The sequence below is a fragment of the Fundulus heteroclitus genome, chromosome 21 (genome assembly GCF_011125445.2).
Source record: "Fundulus heteroclitus isolate FHET01 chromosome 21, MU-UCD_Fhet_4.1, whole genome shotgun sequence".
NCBI classification, from domain to species: domain Eukaryota; kingdom Metazoa; phylum Chordata; class Actinopteri; order Cyprinodontiformes; family Fundulidae; genus Fundulus; species Fundulus heteroclitus.
The window spans coordinates 36404449-36426818 of NC_046381.1; the positions used below are offsets into that span (position 1 = coordinate 36404449).

General features: G+C 39.8%; 1 protein-coding gene and 1 non-coding gene across 2 annotated transcripts; one reads left to right on the forward strand and one right to left on the reverse strand.

Annotated features, from left to right (window-relative positions):
- Positions 1–18458: 18458 nt before the first annotated feature.
- On the reverse strand, positions 18459–21314 carry LOC105935332 (proteasome maturation protein). The gene is made up of 6 exons (XM_012875686.3): positions 21183–21314; positions 20794–20891; positions 20603–20663; positions 19199–19300; positions 18990–19083; positions 18459–18768 (listed from the first exon to the last, which is right to left on the reverse strand). Exons 1-6 carry the CDS (start codon positions 21183–21185, stop codon positions 18701–18703), a joined length of 426 nt encoding a protein of 141 aa, XP_012731140.1. The 5' UTR covers positions 21186–21314; the 3' UTR covers positions 18459–18700.
- Positions 21315–21500: 186 nt separating this feature from the next.
- On the forward strand, positions 21501–21572 carry trnac-gca. Its single transcript has one exon. It is a non-coding gene; the product is annotated as a tRNA-Cys (tRNA).
- The last annotated feature ends 798 nt before the right edge of the window (positions 21573–22370 follow it).

A 22370-nucleotide genomic window follows, 5' to 3' on the forward strand; every position in this document is an offset into this window, starting at 1 on the left:
GTGTGTTGTCAGTGTTTGACAGGCTCCTTTAGCATTTTGGTTAGGGTTAAATAAAAAGTGGAGAAACGTGTTAATTGTCTTTGCAGATTGCTGGATGACCACGGTCATAAAAACAAAGAGCTTTGCATGCCTGGACTCATATGTCTGTAAGTCTGGGGGAGGCATCCTTTATTTGGCTGCACTTGTTTGTTCAAAAAAGTGATCGGCTCTTTGCTAGTGCACATATTTCAAATTGCAGGCTTGTGTGCACGCTGAGGCCCCCGCAGTGCTCAGTTCGTTTGGTAGATTTGGGTTTTTACTCTTTATGGCATATTATGTGATTTTGTCCGTGTTTTCTGCATCACGGAAATTATGGGTCCCAACAACTATTCAATTCAATTCAATTCAATTTTATTTATATATCGCCAAATCATGAAACATGTCATCTCAAGGCACTTTACAAAGTCAAGTTCAATCATATTATACAGATTGGGTCAGATTATACAGATTGGTCAAAAATGTCCTATATAAGGAAACCAGTTGATTGCATCAAAGTCCCGACAAGCAGCATTCACTCCTGGGGAACCGTAGAGCCACAGGGACAGTCGTCTGCATTGTACATGGCTTTGCTGCAATCCCTCATACTGAGCAAGCATGAAGCGACAGTGGGAAGAAAAACCACCCATTAACGGGAAAAAAAAACCTCCGGCAGAACCGGGCTCAGTATGAACGGTCATCTGCCTCGACCGACTGGGGTTACAGAAGACAGAACAGAGACACAACAAGAGAAACAAAAAAGCACAGAAGCACACATTGATCTAGTAATCTGTTCTACATTAGATGGTAGTAGCGGGTGAGCCGTCTTCTCTGGATGATGTCACAGTTAACAGAACGCCAGACCAGGTGTACCTACTATGAAGAGAAAAGAGAGAGAACAGAAAGTTAAAGCAGAAATGACAACACATAATGCATAATTGAAGAACAGTAGAACTCAATGTAGTGAGAAAATTAGATCCTGATATACTCCAGTAACCTAAGCCTATAGCAGTAAAACTATAAAGGTAGCTGAGAGTAACATGAGTCACTAGTTATAATTTTTGTCAAAAAGAAAAGTTTTAAGCCTAGTCTTAAAAGTAGACAGGGTGTCTGCCTCACGGACCAAAACTGGGAGTTGGTTCCACAGGAGAGGAGCCTGATAGCTAAAGGATCTGCCTCCCATTCTACTTTTAGAGACTCTAGGAACCACCAGCAGACCTGCGGTCTGAGAGCGAAGTGAATTGCTACTTTATCAAAAACATATAGAATACAGCAGGAGTAGCCAGCCCATAGTGGGCAACAGTGCACCGCCCTCCCTAAACCACATGAGAAAAAGAGAGGGAAAGGAGTTTATTTTGCCATTCTAAATCTTAGTAATAGTTTATTGGTATTTTACTAATTAAACGGATAATCTTAGCATTCATCATAATAATCCCCCCCCCTAAATATATTTGTCAGTCCTACAACATGGGAGAAAATTTACTTAACTCTGAAACACCAGCTTTACTCTGTTGTTGGAGGATGAAGATTGCTGCTGATGCTAGTCGCTGCATGATGCACACCTTTGTGACGGCAGGTTTTTACCTTCCCTGACGGGTCTCAATTTATCTGGGCGGGCCGCCCAAGTAAAGTATGGGAAGCAATGGTATTACAACGCCTATTACAGCTTGTACGGCTTCAGGCAGACACTCAAATTTTTCTGGGTGGATATCTTAATTCAGCTTTTGTGAATTTCTCCAATGTGAGATCAATAAAGCATCTCAAAGCAAATGGTTTTGGTGCCTTCTTTTTAAATTCAAAGGGGGCACTTCACACCCCTTCTCCTTCCAGGTCACAGAGCGGTCCAATCTACCCCGTTCGGCCATTTTTTTTCGTGTGGTGGGGGACGGTTTGATTATTTAATTATTTTGAGTTACTAACTCAGCAACCAAACATTTGTATTTATCCACTTGTAGCTTTGGCATCCTTCAGCTTGAAAAGTAAAATTATGGTGAAAAAAATAAAAAAAAAGGTGAATTTATAAAATTGATTAGCTGGAAGTCCATGACCTTGTTTAGCAGCAATTATTCAAAAATGTAATAGAGAAAAGATAAAGCTGAACGGCTTGAAAAATATGACCCAAACACAATATAAAGATATCTGTGTGACACCTGAAGAATTGAGCTTTTCGGCACTCCTACAGACTATAAGTACACAACAAAATGTATTAAGGGCTAAAAAAAGTGGGTTTTGCATATGCCCCCTTTAAGGTAAGGGTATTAATAACAGCTGAATGTGCTGTGATCCTTCAGGTTTCATGTGGCAGCTGAAGACAGAGATTTAGAGGAATTGTTCAGTTTAAGTTCCGGATATCTGAAGTCAGAACTCAATACAAGGAAGAAAAAAAGAACAGCCGTCACATACGACAGCTGATAAATTGAAGCTGTATGAAAAGCAGAAGAGATTTGGCGCACCACAGGGGCATGGGATCAGTTCCACTGAAACCCTCTCAGCCAGCCATAACTAAGCCAAATCAACAGACACAGGAGAAGGATTATGTCAATTCAGCTTTTTGCTGTGTCAGGGTACTTACCTTTTATTACTTGATATATGCCTAAAAATCTAAATAAGGCCCTACAATCTCTTATTAAGAACAGAACGGTTCTCTCTGAACATGGGATGGAATAAAAACCCAGTATTTTTGTCATGTATAAAGTCCATATTTGAATGTTATCACCAAATTAGGCAGCAGTACAGGACTGCTGCCCTGGGACATATCTGGCTTTATCCAGTGGCTGACATTATTTACAGTCCTCAACTTTCTACTGAAATTACAAAATATGTGTTTACCTTTATGTATTACAGCAAATCAATCACTTGGCAACCTGGTCAAATAGGGGTAAACAGGTTACAGTATTGTACAGGGCAGGGTCACATTTTGTACCTGCCTCCAATAAATGTACTTTTGCAGTTCTCTGTACTATTCTCTCAATGGAACAATGGAAATTTATATTTCTAAATAATTGCTTAATTTTTGTATGTATTTCATTCACCTAATAAAATTATAGATATTGTCAGGCATCGCTGATCTTTAGAATAGAATAGAATAGAAATATCATTTATTGTCCCATAGAGGTGAAATTCAGATGTCCCAGCAGCAAAGTGACAGCCAAGTTGTAGCATAAAGATTCATACAAAGGTAAAAACCTGAAAACAGAAAGTAAGAATAAGAATATTTAGAGTAAGGGCAAATTTACACTATAAGAAAATAAGTACTGTGCAGTTATAAAAAAATAGCATATTTAGATTGATAGAAATTTACAAATGAGCAGGCTAATATAAAAAATCTACAAGTCTGCGTATGTTTGTGCATAAAAACATCAGACTATTTACAAGAAATTGAAAAACTATTCAAATAACAACAGGGATGTAAACAATGTATTGTATTTATTGGGAGCAGTGATGCTTATAAAGTCTTGTACAGACATGGTTTCCTATTAGTTTAGGCTCTTGTTGCTATTAAACCGCCTTCTAGTTAAGATTGACGCTTTAAATCTAAACCCATGAAACTGTTTAATTCCAAGTTGACATGTTCCATGTTGCTCATGTTGTTTTCTTTCCTTGATTTATTTTAATTATATTCATTTTCCTCTTTTTCCTTATTATTTGTAAGGTACTAAGGCTAAAAACACGCATTCATCACAGAATTACCCATCTGGAACTCTGTTTTGAAACACAGGATTTAAACAGACATCCTTCTCATGACAATGCCTGAAAAAGTCTTGAACTTATTTATCCTAAAAAAAAATTAAGTAAATTTGATTAACTCCAACCAACTTTAAACCACATTTACACATTAATCGATGTTTACATTTTCTATACCTTGTATTTTTGTATATATCTCTAGGGACCTGTCCACACGAAGCCAGATATCTGGGAAAACTAATAATTTTTTATGCAGTTAGGCCTTTTATTCATACATAAACTCTGTTTTACATCTCTAAATGACAAGACAGAGTTTTAGGGTCCAGCACATCACAGTCTGCAACAAATAATGCAGCACTGACGTCACATGTGCGGCCATTGTCATAACTTGGCCATGCAGGGAAGGATAAAGGAATGCTATCAGGGAGGTACAGAGTTTTACTTTGCTGTTGTGATTATCTGTTTACAATATGTGTCTGATCAATGTTAAACTGGACAATTTCACTGCTTCAAAGACATCTCCAGTTGTTTGGCTTCATCCAAAAATGTCTACTGGGTAAGGACTCTTTAGCCAAAGCAGAAGTGCCTCAGCAGTTGCCATGATAAGTGCTGTCCGAATAGTGGGAGTTGGGGAAAAAGAGCATGTATGCCTTCTCTCACAGCTACTTTAGCATAGGAACCTGGTGATGTCCATTACTGGCGCTGAGGAGCTTTAAGGAATCCCACAATCCTTTGCGTGACATAATGTAAATACACAACCCATAACATAGAAATTAAAAAAAAGAGAGCGCAATCTTTGTAGTTCATTTTTGGAAGGCTTCCGTCAACTAATGACGTATGAGTTAAAGGCTGTCCGAAATCGGCACAGCATTCCGAAGCTCCTGTCCCACCTACGACAGTGTTCTTCCTGTTCCTTGACCCCATGAAAGGTCAAGGAACAGGAGCTTGGAGCTTTAAGGAGAACCTTTTAGATGGAGCCTTTATTTCCAACTGACCTTGCCTCAGCAACCACACCACATTTCTTGTCTTCATCTTGTATCCAGACTTCAAAATAAAAGCATACATGGAACATTATAAACATTACAGTTTGTTTTTACAAACCTTGCTGGTCCAGCATGTTGAGGTGCAAAGAAGAAAGGATGCTTAGAGTTCAGTTGTTTTACATCTATTCTCTCCCCCAACACTGCAGCTCAATGCCGTTCAACATCGCCATTATTTTGAAGGATTCTGACAGGCTGACATAGGTTTTAGCTTAGCCATACACTGCCCCCAATGCCTCTGGCATGTTTTAAAGGTATACTATGCAACCGGGGTTGATTTTCCAGCGAGGCTCCCCCAGAGGGCGAAAGTAAAAGTGCACTGTCATAAAGATGCTCAGCTGTTCTGGTTTCTCCATCAAGCCAGGCGCGGTTGTTTTGAGCTTAGCAGACAGGCGAACGCAATGAAAAGTGGAAAAAACGGCAGTACAAACAATGACTAACACAGTGAAAGTATGAGCATGCACAGAGAGAGAGAGAAACCATTCCAATGTTACTTACAAACGCATCAGTACAAACGCGAGGTCCGCGTCAGCCTTGCAGCCTTCTTTTCCTTTTCCTCTTTCTTGCCTGCTCCGACATGGGCTTTTGCTGTTTTCTCGCTGGTTCCGCCATGATAACTGCACAAATATCGCCACTGCGCTAGCAACGAGCATGCCTTTCACTGGGGGCGTGTAGCAGTTATCACCGTAAAGCGAGACCGACTCTCGCGATGCACCAGACTTCTGAGCCTGTGTGTGCGGGCCGAGGGCTCTTGCAATGCGGTACCGCGCACGTGACGTCACCGTCTCAAGAGCAACGCCCCTTTTGCCGCTTAGGTAGGGCATACAGGAGAGAACGCATACAGGAGAGAACGCACGGATAACAGATATGACCGACTTTACAGCCGTTAAACTTTCCCAAGACGATGTCCCAGGCACACGGTTTACTGGTCGCACTGTCGAAGAACACACCAACCTTCAGCTCAAACGATGGCTTGAGGTTCGAGGGCTTAAAAAGACTGGAAAACTGGCCGAGTTGATGAACGGTAAGCTTTGTTTTTTTTTTCCTGCGCGGCGATCATGGCAGCGTCGGCCGTTTTTGTTGTTGTTGTTGTTTGCAATAACCGTCCAGGAATGGGTATATGTTTAATGTTTGTCTTATTTGAAATGTTTTTGAGTAAGCTATCCTGGTAGCAGGCTATCATGTTAGCGCCTGCTACCATGACAGCCTATATGCGATCATGGTAGCAGGCTATCATGTTAGCGCCTGCTACCATGATAGCCTATATGCGATCATGGTAGCAGGCGCTACTTTATTAACATGTCGGCCACCAAAATACTCTTACCTTGACTTGATGTCGCTGGAATTGGGTCAGGATGTTCTTCGGTTGTGCCCTTTCCTCCGACAAAATGCTTGCTACATATGTACTTGAATTTGGTAACTTTTTCCGGGTTGAACTGTTGTGTAGGCCGACCGCCCCGGTGTTCCAAGCGTACACATTTCTCCTTGGCAGTCTTGAAGAAAACATCCTTCATATACGGCCGATCAGCGTACCTCGAGTCGCTGTTGCACGTTCCATAGCAACAATGTTTAAAAACCATGGTCTTAGACTTGGAAAAAGCAGTCGTTTACCGAGTAAAACCAAGGGTAACGCACGTCTTTTTTACAGCGAAACAGCGGCGGACTATGCAAGCTTGCCCTACTGCGTACCACGTGATGTGACGTCATCGTGACGTTGTGTTTCTAAAAATAGCTCGCGCGCAGTACCGCATTGCAAGTACGGTATTTCCCCCACAGACCACCAGGGCGGCCGAGAAAACCTTTGTTTGACCTGAAATGACTCATTTAATCATCCAAAACGGTATGGAACACATTCATTAACTGAAAAATGTTGCACAGTATGCCTTTAAACAACGGGTTGGTGTGGATGAAATTTATTCTAAAAACAATCCAGCTCTGCCAAAATAAAGCATTCACATATCAGGACACTTTCAGCTTTATTCTCCATTAGTTCCTGGAATGCTATATTAATTTCAACCCAAACGTGTTATTTTCTATAATGTCCAAACAATTTAACTTTAGAATCATCTGCACAAAGAGCTATTTTAAAGCAATTTATTTTTAGAGGGCGATAATTTCTTCCTTGTACACCTTTAAAGTCAAATGTCCCTAAGGTTATAGAATGACTTGATTATATATATATATATATATATATATATATATATATATATATATATATATATATATATATATATATATAAACTAATTCATTCTCAAAACACTCCCATAGATGTATGGTCGGTATAAAACATCCTGTGTCATGTGTCTACGTTTTGGACTCAAAAGATTGTGTGTGAAAAATTCAGAAGCTGGAAGTTGGTGACACTACATGAGCAGCAGCTGTGATGCATACCATTAAGATAAATAGGTAAATTGTACAATTGGTGTCGTGTCTTGTTTTACTTTTAAGAGAAATTGAAAGTGCTGAAAACTCAAGTTCACTGTGGGTTCACCTACACACTGCTCTCCATCAGTCACTGGCTCTGAACCCGACCTTGGGCTCTTCCGGGAACAGAGAGCTGTTTTTCAGTAGGGAGATAGTAGAAGCAACCTCATGAGTTCCTTTATCTCGGAATGAATTACATTGCCGGGTGTCTGAACAGATCTCTGGAGAGTTTAGAGGCTTATGTACAATAAAGAGAGTGATTTTATTGATTACCCAGTGGAAATGTGGCTTCTGTAAAACTTTGCCTTTGTGCTTACTTGTTGGCTCTTTACCGACTAATTCAGTCTTTGTGACAGTTCCTGCTACAACATTTTCAATTTCTTCCCACAACCTTTCTCCTTATCAGTCGCCTATTTTATAGCAACTCACTCTGACATCATTATTGTCTTTACAGTCTTTTCCCCTCAAGAATAATCAAATGTAGTCTTTCTAATGGGTCTTACAGGGAATTCATAAAGAATGATGTGACTCACCTAATGTTTAAGGTTTCTTCTAGCCATCCATATATTTGACTATAACTGCTCTCACTGTGCTATCATGTTACTGTTAGTACACACCGTATGGATCCATTTGGTCCTCAGAGAGGTATACTTAGGGTGATATCAGATGAGCTCCTCCTGGATGATCACAGCACATATCTGTTAATCACCTATATACTGGATCTGAAGCACTGCAACCTGAGACCTTTAAAGGTGTCTCACAGCTTCATGACATAACATATCACCCACAGCTGTGAGCTCTGGGCCCATTAAAACTATCACTGACCAATGAGTTCCTCTGAATAGATGCGCTCATGAGCTGAACCTGATACAGTTTAAACTGTGGCAGATCAAAGCAGAGGGAACACCAGCAGAGGAATGATGAAGCACCCTGTAATGGGCTGCACTGGTGGGAAATGGCTTCCAGCTTCCTGTCAATAAACTGAACTTTAGAATACCTCACAACCCAAAATGCTTCATTTGGATTGGATTATAGGTGGCTGTGGATGTCAAGGGATCATATGGTTCGATGTTAAGTTTAACGTGAAAAAAAAAAAAAAACACAAAAAAAACAGTACAGTATACAGGACTGTCTCAGAAAATTAGAATATTGTCATAAAGTTCTTTATTTTCTGTAATGCAATTAAAAAACATGAAATGTCATACATTCTGGATTCATTACAAATCAACTGAAATATCGCAAGCCTTTTATTGTTTTAATATCGCTGATTATGGCGTACAGCTGAAGAAAACTCAAAAATCCTATCTCAAAATATTAGAATATTTCCTCAGACCAAGTAAAAAAAAAATTATAACAGCAAAACAAAATCAAACATTTGAAAATGTCCATTAATGCACTCAGTACTTGGTTGGGAATACTTTTGCACAGATTACTGCATCAATGCGGCGTGGCATGGAGGCAATCAGCCTGTGGCATTGCTGAGGTGTTATGGATGCCCAGGATGCTTCAATAGCAGCCTTTAGCTCATTTGCATTGTTGGCTCTGGTGTCTTTCAGCTTCTTCTTCACAATACCCCACAAATTCTCTATGGGGTTCAGGTCAGGGGAATTGGCAGGCCAATCAAGGACAGTAATGCCATGGTCAGTACACCAGTTACTGTGAGAATCTTATGTCGTCTCTTAACCACTACCATACTTGTGATTTAGTTTACTGAACCAAGCTGAGTGTTTTTCAAGGCTCAGGAAACCCTTGCAGGTGTTTCGAGTTAATTAGGCGATTCAAGGGATTAGTTAAATAGCCTACTAGTATACTTTTTCACAATATTCTAATATTTTGAGATAGGATATTTGGGTTTCTTAAGCTGTAAGCCATAATCAGCGATATTAAAACAATAAAAGGCTTGCGATATTTCAGTTGATTTGTAATGAATCCAGAATGTAAGACATTTCATGTTTTTTAATTGCATTACAGAAAATAAAGAACTTTATCACAATATTCTAATTTTCTGAGACAGTCCGTACATCCTGATACATTTTGGGAGAGCAGCAATGGCAAATCCTGGGGTTGTTTGGTATATCAGAGCTTGTCTTAATCGTGAGCGATGCCCTCTCTGGTCTTTCTCTTACAACCCCCTCCCATGACTGTTTTTTCTTCTCAGTGGTCAAGGAGATTCACAAGGAGCTTTCCACAGATCGGCAGCATTTTATCTTATCAACGCCTGGCTTCAACAGAAGCCGCTTCTGCCCTCCTGGATTGCTCCCAAACCTGTTTGCTTTGCTTTGACTGCTTCTAACTAGCTGCAGATCCAGAAGCCTAGTATTACCTCAACCACTCATCTTAGTTTTCTCCCAGTCCCCATGCTTCTTCCTGCGTCATATTACACAAACACAAGCTCCTTTTGCGACACAATTGTCTCACAAACCTCCAAAAAACTTCTTCTGGCCATTCCAAAATCGTCAGTCAAATTACAAACATCATGGAATGAAAGGAGGTGTGGAGAAGAAATCTGCATGGTTAAAACACAATGGTACACACATGACATACATAAGTCAAATATCTCCAATTCTAAGGGATTAAACCATGGATCCCAGACTCCATGACTCTCAAACTTCAGTCTTTAAGGCCCAGTGTGTTTAGAGGCAGAAAGGAGATCCCAGCCAGACTTAGAGACAGATTTATTTTAAAGGAGAGACTGTTGGGAGACTGGAATCTGCTGGGGGCACAAACAGGAATCACTGCAGAGAGAGACAACAGGCTAGTGGCTACTGAGGAATCTGTGAATCCATGAAGACTCAGAAAAAAAGCCACTAACCCTCTAAGAAGCAAGGCAGGGTTCTTAGTCTGCTCAGTGAAACCTTAGTTCCTTGGGAAAGCCAGCAAGCAGCAGCTGAATGGATGGCGATGTCACAACAGGCGGCTGCTTGTGAGTGGAAAGAATTGGCTTTAATCACTGAATCAGCATCAGATTCAGTCAGAGGTTTGATCCAAAGTCCAGGGAACAGGTGGGGGTCATGCACAGGCTGTCAGAACAAGGCACACAAGTCTGGAGGCTAGACAGAGATTGTTTTTCAAAAAGCAGAATCAAGGTTTTGGTCGAGAGATCAGAACCTTGGTAGAAGTCAGACAAGCGGAGGGCAAGGCAGAGAAATCCAAAATGACGTGGCCCTAACAGGACAGGCAGACAAGAAAAGAACACTGGACATCTACAGGCACAAGGTTTTTGACAATCTGGCGATGCCTGCAGTGGGCTTCTAAAGGGCAGGAAACAGGTGAACGAGATGAGCTGATTGAAGAGCCGTGGAGCTGCAGGGTCACATGTACAGAGAATAATCCCTAATGACAGCCGGCAGATTAACATGACACATCTTTTCTACTTTAAGTGAACTAGAGTTTGTTTCTCCCCTTGGTCCGGACCTTTTGTGCAGGTGTCAATACATTCAAGTAAACTGTGGTCCAGACTGAACAATCAGACCGGGACCCACTCATTGATGTGGTCTCAGTCCGCATCCAAGCGGACTCTGGTGCGGTTCACTTCCAGTGTGATTGTGAAATGGCCTGGATACGACCCAACTACAGAAAGCATACATCTCTTTTGGACTTAACAACCCTCCGTAGCAGTGAACATAGTCCTGAAATAGTCCTGCCAGCATGCTGTGAGACTCCTGTGGCTTGCAGGACGCATCTGTGATGCTGTTCCAAAGCTACAAACAAAATGTCTTGAAAGTTGCATTGACTGAGCTGCACTTGCCATTCAGCATGATATAGCAGCTGTAACAACAGCAAAAATATTCAAAACGTAGGTGTTGCATGCAGGATTTCTAGAATTGTTTTCCTCCAATTCCGGGTGCATTGTTGTAATTACAGCAAAAGATAGCCTAAGATATTTGTGGCTCACTGGTAGAATGATATAGCTACAAATCCAAAAGAAGTCAAGTAGTTCCTCAGATGTTTTGTTTGAGCCCAAAGACTTTAGATACAGCAAAGAAGAATTTGATTGAATTGTTAAAAAAAAGAAAAATGTTAAGAAAAAAAACACGTAAAAAACACATAATTTTGATTGAGCAATATCTGTCCTCAAAATAGCTATATTCACTATTCCTACAAAGTCAAGACTTGAGTTGCCTATGGTAAAAATGTCCAAGGCAAAAGTAAAGCACAGAGGATACCAGTGGAAAAAATGTAGTTAGACCAAATTTAGATATATGATTGAAACAGAATAAAGTTTGAACATGTGTCTATTTTTGCCAAACTCTTATCTTTTAAGGCTATTTTTTTGTTGCAGTGAGCTAAATCACTGTTTATCTGATGTTATCCAAGACATGTTGGTTGGTTTCATCAAGATACATAGTTCCAAACATCTCGGATGGGGCAAAAACTATTAATTTTTGCCAGAGGTAAAAATGAAATTTTACATGTTTCGTGAGTGTCTAATCATCTCACTGGAGAACATCGTGGACTCTCACCCCAGTGAGATGTCTGGGCCGCCATCATAGGCCTGTTGCTTCCACTATTTGATCTCTGATGAGATAAGCAGAACATGGTGGATGAAAAAATTCCTATTTTCACGACAACTCAGAAAACTTTTATTTCTGCCTTTCTGACACTTTAAATGTTCAAGAGGAAAAAAAGCCGGAAAGTGTGGCAACAGGGTGCATGACAGGACACTGAGTGAGCAGGAAACTTTAGCTCCATATTTCTAGTGTAAAAGACACTGACCTACATCTGGGTCTTGCCAAGTGAGCACTTTTAAACACTGACAAACCCCTATGTTAGGAGGTGTGTGGGAGGACAGTTTGAAAATGAAGCTGCAGGAGTTCAGGCAGAAGCTCCTCTCTCAGGATTATATCATCAACGCAACCTACTATTTCTCCCTATTTGTTTATTTGACTTCTTCTACATATAATGTGTTCAATTGTATAACCATTACTTACCGTTTTGTATTTTTAATACTTTGATGCCTTCAGCAAAAAAAACATTTTTTTCTTGTTTCATAGCTGACTGGGATCAGGGAACTTTGCCTAGTTTTGTTAAATTGCTCTCTTCAACAAGTTTTATACTTCTTTGATTGACTTGAAAGCGCACCCTATTGAGATAAAATTATGATTTAAAAAAAGTATCTATGCCCCTTTAACTGTTCCATACTTTCTCATGTTTCAACCACAAACGTCGATGTATCTCATTGTGTATTTTTGTGATAGACCGACTCACCGTAGAGAACAATTGTGAAGGAGAAGGATAATTGTATGATATTCTCTTTTCTTACAAAGAAAAATATGAAAGAGTGCCAAACATTTCTATTCACCCTCCTGTGGATTGATTCGACTAAATACAATTTAGTGGAATTGCTTTCAAAAATCAAATCATTGTAATGTTCTGTGAAATCCACAGAGGTCTATTAGTGAACAATAGTAAAGAAATAGCATCAAGAAGAATAAAGAATACAGCAGACAGGTAGGGGATCAAGTCATGAGGAAGTTTAAAGCAGGTTTGGCTCATAAAAACAATTTTCTGAGCTCTGTAAGTGACTGAAAATATAAGGAAGAAGGTGCTTCTGTCAGATTACAAAAACGAACAAAAAAAAGAAACTGAACCTTGTGGCTCAACATACCCGAAACACACCATCCTCACTGTGAAACAAGGTGGTGGCTGAATTACACTGTGGGCACTCTATTCTTCAACAGAGACAGGGAGCATAGTAAGTGATGACAGGAAGATGGATGAAACTGAATACAGGACAAAACCTGGCTTACATTGAAGCATATGATTATATTAGAAAGGTCTATTCAACGTCCAAACTTAAATCCAATAGGGAGTCTGGTGCCAAAACTGACAAATTTATGCTTTCTGTTCTTAAAGAAGAGTGGGCAGCATTTCAGTCATTGGATGTGCAAAAACGTGGTCAATACATTCCCCAAAGTACTATTTGCTTTGATTACAACTAAAGATTGTTCTACATAGAATCAGGGGTGGGTGAATAAAGACGTTAACCCCCCCCCCCCCATTGCAGATTTTTTATTTGTAAAATATTTGAACATCATTGTGCTCTTTACATTGTGTTGGTCTGCCACATGACCGACAATAAAATACAACCATGTTCAATAAGATAAGATAGGCTTTATTGATCTCACATTGGAGAAATTCACATGTCACATCGGCTCAGTGATCAGTAATCAGAAGAAGGTGCCAAAGTAGGACAAGGTGCATCAGGTATATACAGTGTGTCCTCGTTTATACCGTGGATGAAAAAGAAGTAGATAAGAAAATAAAAATAAAAATAGAAATAAGGCAGAGGATGTCTTATGTACATTCACGGTGACTTATATACATGTATATTGACATATATTCAGGTGTAATAGCAGCAGAAGTCACTTCTTTCAGGATTATTGCAATAGAATTGCACATTAGTTATTGCATGTTGGTTATTGCAAGTCAGAATATGCGTACCGATGAGGCTCGTTTGGCAGATTAAAAGTTCCTTTTGAAAATGACCATCTTTAAGCAGATATTATACAAATTCTTCATGAAGCCCATATTTTCTATTTTTTTCTGTCAGAATATTCTAATCTTAAATGTGGTATGTTCACTACCTGTAAGTGAAACTAAACCAGAGTTGGTGTCCTGGTTAAAATTACTGGTAAAATAGCAGAGAGGACTCAGAATCACTCCGTGTGACTGTTCTTGTTAAAATGTCCACTCTTTCCACAGTAAAAACTGATGAAGTTACAACACTACTCTGAGTTTAATGACTTTATTTTTTTACGCTTTTGATTGTAAATGTTTTATACTATCCTGCAGTAGAAACCATTCTCCTTCTGATTGTATGACATACACACTATTCTGACCACCTCTAGCATGGCTTCAGACATTACGTCACATTTACCTGCCAATAAAGTCTGGATATCCTCTGGTCCAAAAACATTTCTATATCAGTTTCTGGCAACCTAATGAAAGTGAACAGCATCTCTAAATGGTACAGGATGAACCGCAGAGCGGATCAGATGTTGCTCATCTCTTTGTCAAGAACCTGACAAAGCTGTTTTAGCTTAAAGACCTAATAAGCACTGGACATATTTACAGTAAATTGACTAAATCAGAAAATGTGTTAGAATGGAGCTGAGACGTTCATTTAGGACAGCCTGGTGTGGATTAATACTGCCATCTTGTGGCTAAATGCTAATCTGTAGTTAGTTATAGATAGGGACAGACTGACAGACAGCTGAAACCAGTAATTTTCATGTGTGCTTAGGGACAGACTGACAGACAGCTGAAACCAGTAATTTTCATGTGTGCTTTCCCTCGCTTTCTCACATTCAAAAGACTAAGCTTTTCCTGTCACCTTGGTCCTTGTGTCACTTAGGTTTTGCCCATTTTTTCTACTTTGCTAAATGCCAGAATGATAGAATAAAATACAATAGAAAACAATATATTTTTGTCATTCGCATTTTCTTCTTTCAAATTAGGAAATGCACAGTTTGATATGAGTCATTCACTAGTATGAAAACTGATTTGCACCCAAGCTGGACGTCCTGGTTGGTCGCTGAGAGCGTTTTAGTACACACTTAAAATTTTCTTTCCCCATTATGCCATCTGTTTTGTATATTGGTCACCCCTGAGCATCAAAGTTAATCTGCAGGCTTGTAAGCTGTTGCCTTTATCCACCAAATCTAACAATAGTCCACATCCAAATACTTCACTTTTACAAGAAAGCAGTGTGGTTTAAACAGTTAAATACAAAAAAAAAAACAAAACAAAAAAAAACAGTTAAATACATATATGTGGCGCCATTTAGCTCATATTGTAAATTTGAACCTTACAAATCTTGCAAAGTCATTGGAGAATGATTTTTTCTGACATCAAAAATAATGTCTGGACTGAATTTAATAGATGTTTTGGTCCCCAATAAGGTTTAAGAAATACATATTAAAATTTTACATGGATAATATACCTGTAATGGGTTAATTAACAGATTTAGACATGATGTGTCCCCTTTATGTTCCTTCTGCAAAACACAGGTTGACTCTCTCTCTCTCATACTTATTTTATGGATGTTCTATCATAATCATCATCATCATCATCATCATCATCATCATCATCATCATCATCATCATCATCTGGGCTTTTCCAAATTGCTTAAAGGCAGTGTAATGTTATTGTACATAAACTCCTGACTTCCATAAAAGTAATAAAAATGTCTCACTTAGATGTCATTGTTAATTAATAAACAAGATGGAATAGGTTTTTAAACGTAAATTAAGAAACATTTTGTCTGAATGAAGGTTATGTGTCATTTTGGACAAATACGTAGATGAATATTATTATTACTAAAAGACACATGCGGTGTTGTATATGAAAACGACCAGTTGAACCTAAACTTTACTAACCTTTTTTTATAGGAAAAAAAATTTACCCAACTTTTCCGAAACGAACGTGCCACCCACAATATGGCGGATGCGCGGACGTGTGGTTTCTAAGGACGGACGTCCAGCGTTTGTGCGTGCAGTATTCCCAGCATGCTATGCAACATCAAGACAGGCTTAACCTCGTTAAAATCGCTTTGTTTTAACCATTAGACATTTTTGATATCTGTTTAAAGGTTGTCGGTCAGCTATACGTTTAAAGAACCTTTAACAATATGGTATAATCATAATAAGATATAGTAAAACCGTAAGTGAAAGCAGACTGTGATGCGGGATCTATATATACGATGTGGTGAAAAATATTTTCTCGGTTGGTCCGAAGGTGGTGAGGTTTAAATTGATTGCTACAGTGAGTAACAGAACTTCTACGTTTCTTCTCTCCCCTCCCTCACCGCCGGTATTGACTAGCCTTTTACCTTTCTGATAAATAAGAGCCGATGTGTTACCTTTTATGACGCCTATTATACCGACCTGTGGACAGGTTGATCAGTTAAAGGCTGCTGATTAAAAACGAAATTATTACAAATATAATATTAATTTGATGTGCATCTTTGACAGTACATTGATACATAAAAGGTTGCACCATTGTCGGAAAAAATTACTTCGAGTTTAAAACGAAAACAGCGGTGGAGTTTAAACCAAGAAATGTGTGCAGCCTAAGCATCACAGAAAAAAAAAACAGCCATATTCACTTTCTAGCAGTATTCTTTACTAAATGCTGTCAAAAGCCTTCAGCTGATCTCAAACGCTGCAGCAAGTTCAGATGAGATTGAAGGAGATCCTATTTTAGCTTCCCTTCATTGGTCCCCTGTAAAATCTTTATTTTCTCTGTTTTCTCTTCTTACTAGCTACATGAGGCCTGCCACTGTTTATATGTGACACTGTCCTGGAGGGGGGCATCGACTGAACAACTGCTGCTAATAACTTAATGTTTTCCAACTACAGATGACGTGCTTGGTTCTGACTCGCTCCTAAACAAAACTAAGATTTAATTTTGACTAACTCTGTGATCTTTTCCTTTCTATAGACTTGAAAACTTGCTTACACCATATCTGCTTGGCTGTTTTTCACCTAGTTGAAGCCACCAAAGAAGCTATTACTGTCATTAACTTTTTTTTATTTATCTTTAACATAGAAAGTACTCCTGAGTCGGTCCTTCTGTGTATGCTCTGACTTCTCAAACCCCCAGTTGGTTGTGGCAGATGGCCGATCACACTGAGGTTCTGGTGGTGGTTTATTCCTGTCAAAGGGGAGTTTTTCTTTCCAGTGTCGCCACATGCATGCTTAGTATGAGAGATTGCTGCAAAGACAATGATACAATGCCAGCAACTGTCAATGACTCAACACAATTTTAATAATTTTGATTTATAAGCTGAACTTGGCTGTGTCGTTTGATAACTAGTATCAATTGGAATTCTTTCTGAGTGATTCGATTTAATTAACCATTTCTGTAAAGTCCCTTGAGACATTTGTAGTAAATTGCCGCTATATAAATGATCTGAATTGAGCTTCAGTCAGTAATAGTTATATATATATATATATATATATATATATATATATATATATATATATATATAAATCTGGTTCATCAGTACCTCCAAAACTGTCAGTCAGTTAACTGCTGGTGAGTTAGAGTACAGTAAAAGAATGTCAAAATACTTAATTATTTTAAACTTCAGCATGACTCGGTGAGACAAAACTGGTGATTTGACAAAAAAAAACTATTTAGTTTTATTTGCAGTTGGTTTAATACTTTTCTAAAGGCTTCTTGCCTTTGAAAACAGCCAGACCTACTTTTCTTTTCAGACTGACAGCAGCTGAAAGCCCAACAAAGCTAAAAGTGCTTGGAGTGAAACAAATTCTAGGAATGCACGACCATGACATTATTTTTCAATGTTGTATCAAAAAATAAAATTCTTACATTTTCTGCTTTCATTTATTCATTAAATTGATTGACAGCATATTATACCTTCAAATTTTCCATGAAATCTATAAATTAACAAAACGGTGTACATTTGCAATCTGTTGTGGCACATGACTTAAACCGCTTTGTCCATCCATCATTCATTTTCTAACACATCTATCCCTGTTGAGGTCGCAAGGGTTGCTGGTGCCCATCTCCAGCTGTCAATGGGCGAGAGGCAGGGTATAACCTGGACAGGTCACCAGTCTATCGCAGGGTAACACAGAGACAAACAACACACTCACACCTGAGGAATTTAGAGGTCACTTTGCACATCTTGAGACTGAATTTGCTGAAACTGGAAGGAGAGTGCCGGCATTGTGGCAGATGATCAATGAGATTTAGGTCTGGACTTTGACTGGGCCACATGAAGATGCAAAACTCCTTGGCTCTAAACAATTCAACTGTTCCTCTGGCTGTATACTCAGGACCATCGTCCTCCGGGAAGGGGATCCTCCACCTCAGTCTCCAGTAATGTTCTTGCAGGGGTCTCTTACGTTTAGCTCCATCCATCTCTCCGTCAACTTGGAATAGCTTTCCGTCCCCTGCTGGAGAAAAGATGATGCAGCGTGATGCTGCTACCCGTGTCTCTCCCTTTGACTTTACCTTTTTGTGTTTCTTCACGCTTCCAGCTGGCACACCTGGATGTTGCCACAGAGGATCTATAAAGGATTTTTTTTTTATTCTAAATTGCATCTTCTGTAATCAACTGAGAAATGTGATTAAATACTGTCATTTTATCCTTTATTGTCTACAGATTACTTATAGCTGTGTTCAAATTCTATGTCATGGTTTATGATCAGATAACGTTTTTCAGGGACAACAGCCTGATTAGTTTCATTTGACAGACTACACTGAGCTTTAGATAAATCATTGGTACCAAAGGGTTTTAAAGTTGGAGGAATGAAACCACATCAAGAGGAATAATGTCATTTATTAGCAATATTAACCAAATTCAAACAACAAAAAAAAAGAGCCATGAAAACCAGTTTGTGTGACTGCTATAACTCGCTGCCTGTTTAATTTACATCAGCACAGTGCAGCTATGCAGCAGCCGAGCGGATAACCTCTGTTCTGGAATGGATTATCAAATGTATCTGCAGAAAGTAACCTAAACACGAGTGTGCTTGTGTGTATTTTCCATATACGGCAGCTTTCACAGCAATCCAAGTTTGTATTCGACCATCGTGTGAGGCTCCCCTATCACTTCACTCTGGGTCGGATCTGGAGAGAAACAAGCACAGACTGGCGGTCAACGTGGACGATTCTGAACCACAATAAAAATCAGCATAGGACACATGTCCTAGTTTCATTGTTTGATACAACAATCTGTTTAGAGATGAACAATGTTTTCCAGAGTAAAGTCTTCATCAGGTTAATTGTATTTCTGCTTATGTAATCATAGCTGAAGCCAGCCAAAAAAAAAAAGAGGCTATGGCTCTCACCACAGAGGATGTCCTCGAAGCCGATAGATTCATCACTCCCTCGCAGGGTGTCGAGAGCCAAGTTGGAGCTTGGTAAGAAGGGCAGACGCTGGATCTGGAACACAGAAGCACCTTGTTTTAGGACTGAGACAGGACCTACCACTGAAAGCAAGGAAAGACGAGGAGGGAGGTGAAAGGGAATGGGCTGTCCAGGGTGTGGTTGCCCCCACCTGTCTGGCTGCCCTGTACTCCATCTGCAACTTGAGCGGAGCATGAAGACCCTGGATGTTTCTGAGCGTAGAGAAATTCATCTTGTCCTGGTTGAGCCGGAACTGCACAGGACAGAGAAAAAACGCAGTAAGCAGACTGCAGGCAACCACATACCCTATTATGACTCCCTGACACATGTTCCAGTTTTCTCTGGAGTTGGAACAGCCAAAACCAATCTGGCTAACTAGGTTCTAGTTCTAAGTTCAAAAAGCAATGAAGTACTTCTCAGCATTTTGAATGACCGCCTCAGCTACGAGTCCAAATACAGATGTCATACAGTAAATACTACGTGTGAGAGAGAGTAAATGACAAACCAATCACCAGAAAGGCGAATACACCTCATTGTATTCAAACAGTGTTTCCCGCAGTAATTTGCTTATGCGAGGCGGACCGACTCGCGGAGCGAGGGGGGGGGGGTGGTTGGTGGACGACACGTTTTCCGCGTACCGGCTCGCGGTGCGGGGGTGGACGACACGTCCACCCCCGCACCGCCAAGATGGTGCGGGGGTGGACGCCAAGATAGCGCTGCGGGAAACCCTGATTCAAATATGACCAAGTTTCACATGCAAGGCAGCCATAGTGGCTTTACAGCTTGGGGTTGGTCAGAAACCTCCAACTTCTACCCTTTGTTAATTATTCCCACTTCAAACTTTTTCAATTTAAAAACAAAAAATAATTATTAGATAATTACACCATATCCTTGAACCCATCAAGCAGCGGCAATAGATAAAAATTTGATTTGCTTTTTTGTGAGAAAACACAAGAAAAAAAAAAAAATCAAGGTCCAGGTTTATAAACATCTGTCAGTATGAGGAAAACTTTGGATTAACTGAGGTGGTGATACTCCTTATACAGTGTTTGATAAGCACTGATCTAAATGATAAAGTATACATTTGGATGCCCCTGTTTTATATTGTGATTTTCATGAAGTGCACATCTGTCTTTCAAAGGCAACCCTGATTAACTTTCTGGCTCTGCCAAGTATGACTCCAACAGCTGCTGGAAGGATGAACATAATCCAGCTGTTCACGAACGCCTGAATCACCTAAGCTAACACACATTTGTGATTTAAAAGCAGCTGGTTTAAAAAAAAAAAAAAAAAAGCGGATGAAAAACAAAAAGAATAGGGATGTTAAAAATCAAATAAGTGCTCTATAAATTTGTCACAACGTTTTTAATCATAAATGTGACATAGATAATTGGGTATCACTGAAAATGTATTTTCCCCTCACTCCAGTAAGCTAAATACTTACTTTAAAAAATATATTCACTTGAAAATATGTTTACTACACATGAACAGGCATGAAATCTATCTATGAGAGGGGTTTGAGACATTAAGATTACAATAAAGGACACAAACTTACATTCTTTTCGGACAGCTCCAGTGGGTGGCTTGGAAGAAGCTCATTCTTTATACTTGTGAAGCTGTGAACACAATAACAACCATCAGCTTTACTAAACATGGCAGGTCGTCTGCAGATGCCGTAGCATTGACATAAACGCACACACCGTGTGGTATTTCAGAGAGCTAGTGCTCGATCTCTGCGTTTCTTACCCGCTCCGCAGAGAGTCCTGCACCCCATAGGCCCCCTGTGGACACAGTCCTGCCACAGGCACACTGTCTTTGAGCTGAGATCGGAGTCCGCGGCTGTTCTGTGGCACACGAAAAAAAACACACCAGCCTTCATATCTGCTCACGATAAGCCGGATTCAAACAACCAGAAGTGACAAAATCCAGGAAAACTTAGATGCTAACATAAGCGCTACTTTAGCATTAGCTCGAGTGACTAATCAAATTCACGAGTCAGTTCCTGAACAAGACCACACAAAACGCTACACCGACAGGAGAACACTAAAATATCTAGAACTAATAAAAATAACTCGGTGGTTCTGAACGTGTTTCAAACAGAAAGATAAAAATATGATATAAACATGCTTCAGTACCATTGTGTCTCCGTTCCTTACACTTTCCTTTTCAGAAGCTTGTACATCCGCTTGCGTCGGGTATTAATGACGACACATCCGGTGCAAACTCCGCCCCTACGAGCTGCTCCGTGTAGCATAAGCATAAGCAGCGCCGTATCGCTCTGAGCACAAGACATGAGCTGACGTGATGGTTCTTACACACACACCTCAGTTGTTTTAAATATCGAGTTATCTGTCTGTATGTCTGTCTGTGATCCTCTGACTAAACTCTGATCATCACGCCCGTTACACGCGTTTCACCGATAAAACCAAACAGTTCGGCGTTCATACTATCACGGGGGTATAGCTCAGTGGTAGAGCATTTGACTGCAGATCAAGAGGTCCCCGGTTCAAATCCGGGTGCCCCCTCTTTTTCGTTTACATTTCTTTCATTTTGTTCACATTGTAACCTGAAGAAAATACTCATCACATTTAAGAGAAGCCCTACAGTTTTAGTTGTTCAAATGAGTTCCAGAAAAACAAGGTGACAATAACAGAGAAGACAAGCTGCCTGGAAAAACAGAGCATCGCAACACTTTTACTAAACACTGCTCTAAACTATCATGTTTCACAGAAAATATAAGTTATGATCATTACTTCATAACATTTAAAATACATTTTTGCTATAGCCTCCACAGACCCAAGCTTTGATATGCTGTCTTCAGGCTTTTTCTGGGTTTGGCCAACTGCTGCAATCCCAGGTCATAGCACTGCCCCCACAGACTTGTACAGTAGGCTTAGGCATGATGGGTGCATCCCTTCACCTGCCTCTCTTCTTACCCTGATGTTCCCATCACTCTGGAACAGGGTAAATCTGGACTCGTCAGACCAAATGATCTTCTTCCATTGCTCCAGAGTCCAATCTTTAAATCTCCCTTGTAAATTGAAGCCTTTTTTCCAGTTAGCCTCACCGATTAGTCGTTTTCTTAAGGCTAAACAGCTGTTCAGTCCCAATCCCTTGAGTTGCCCTCACATTATGTGTGTGTAAATGCTCTTACTTCCACTACTAAGCATAGCCCAGAGTTCTACTGTTGTTTTTCTTCAATTTGATTGTATCCAACGTTTAAGTGATCAGCGATCATGATCATTCAGGATGTTTTCCGGCCACGTCATTGTGTAACAATGAGCAGATCTCTTTCATTTTCAGACTAAACACTGTTTTCAGTA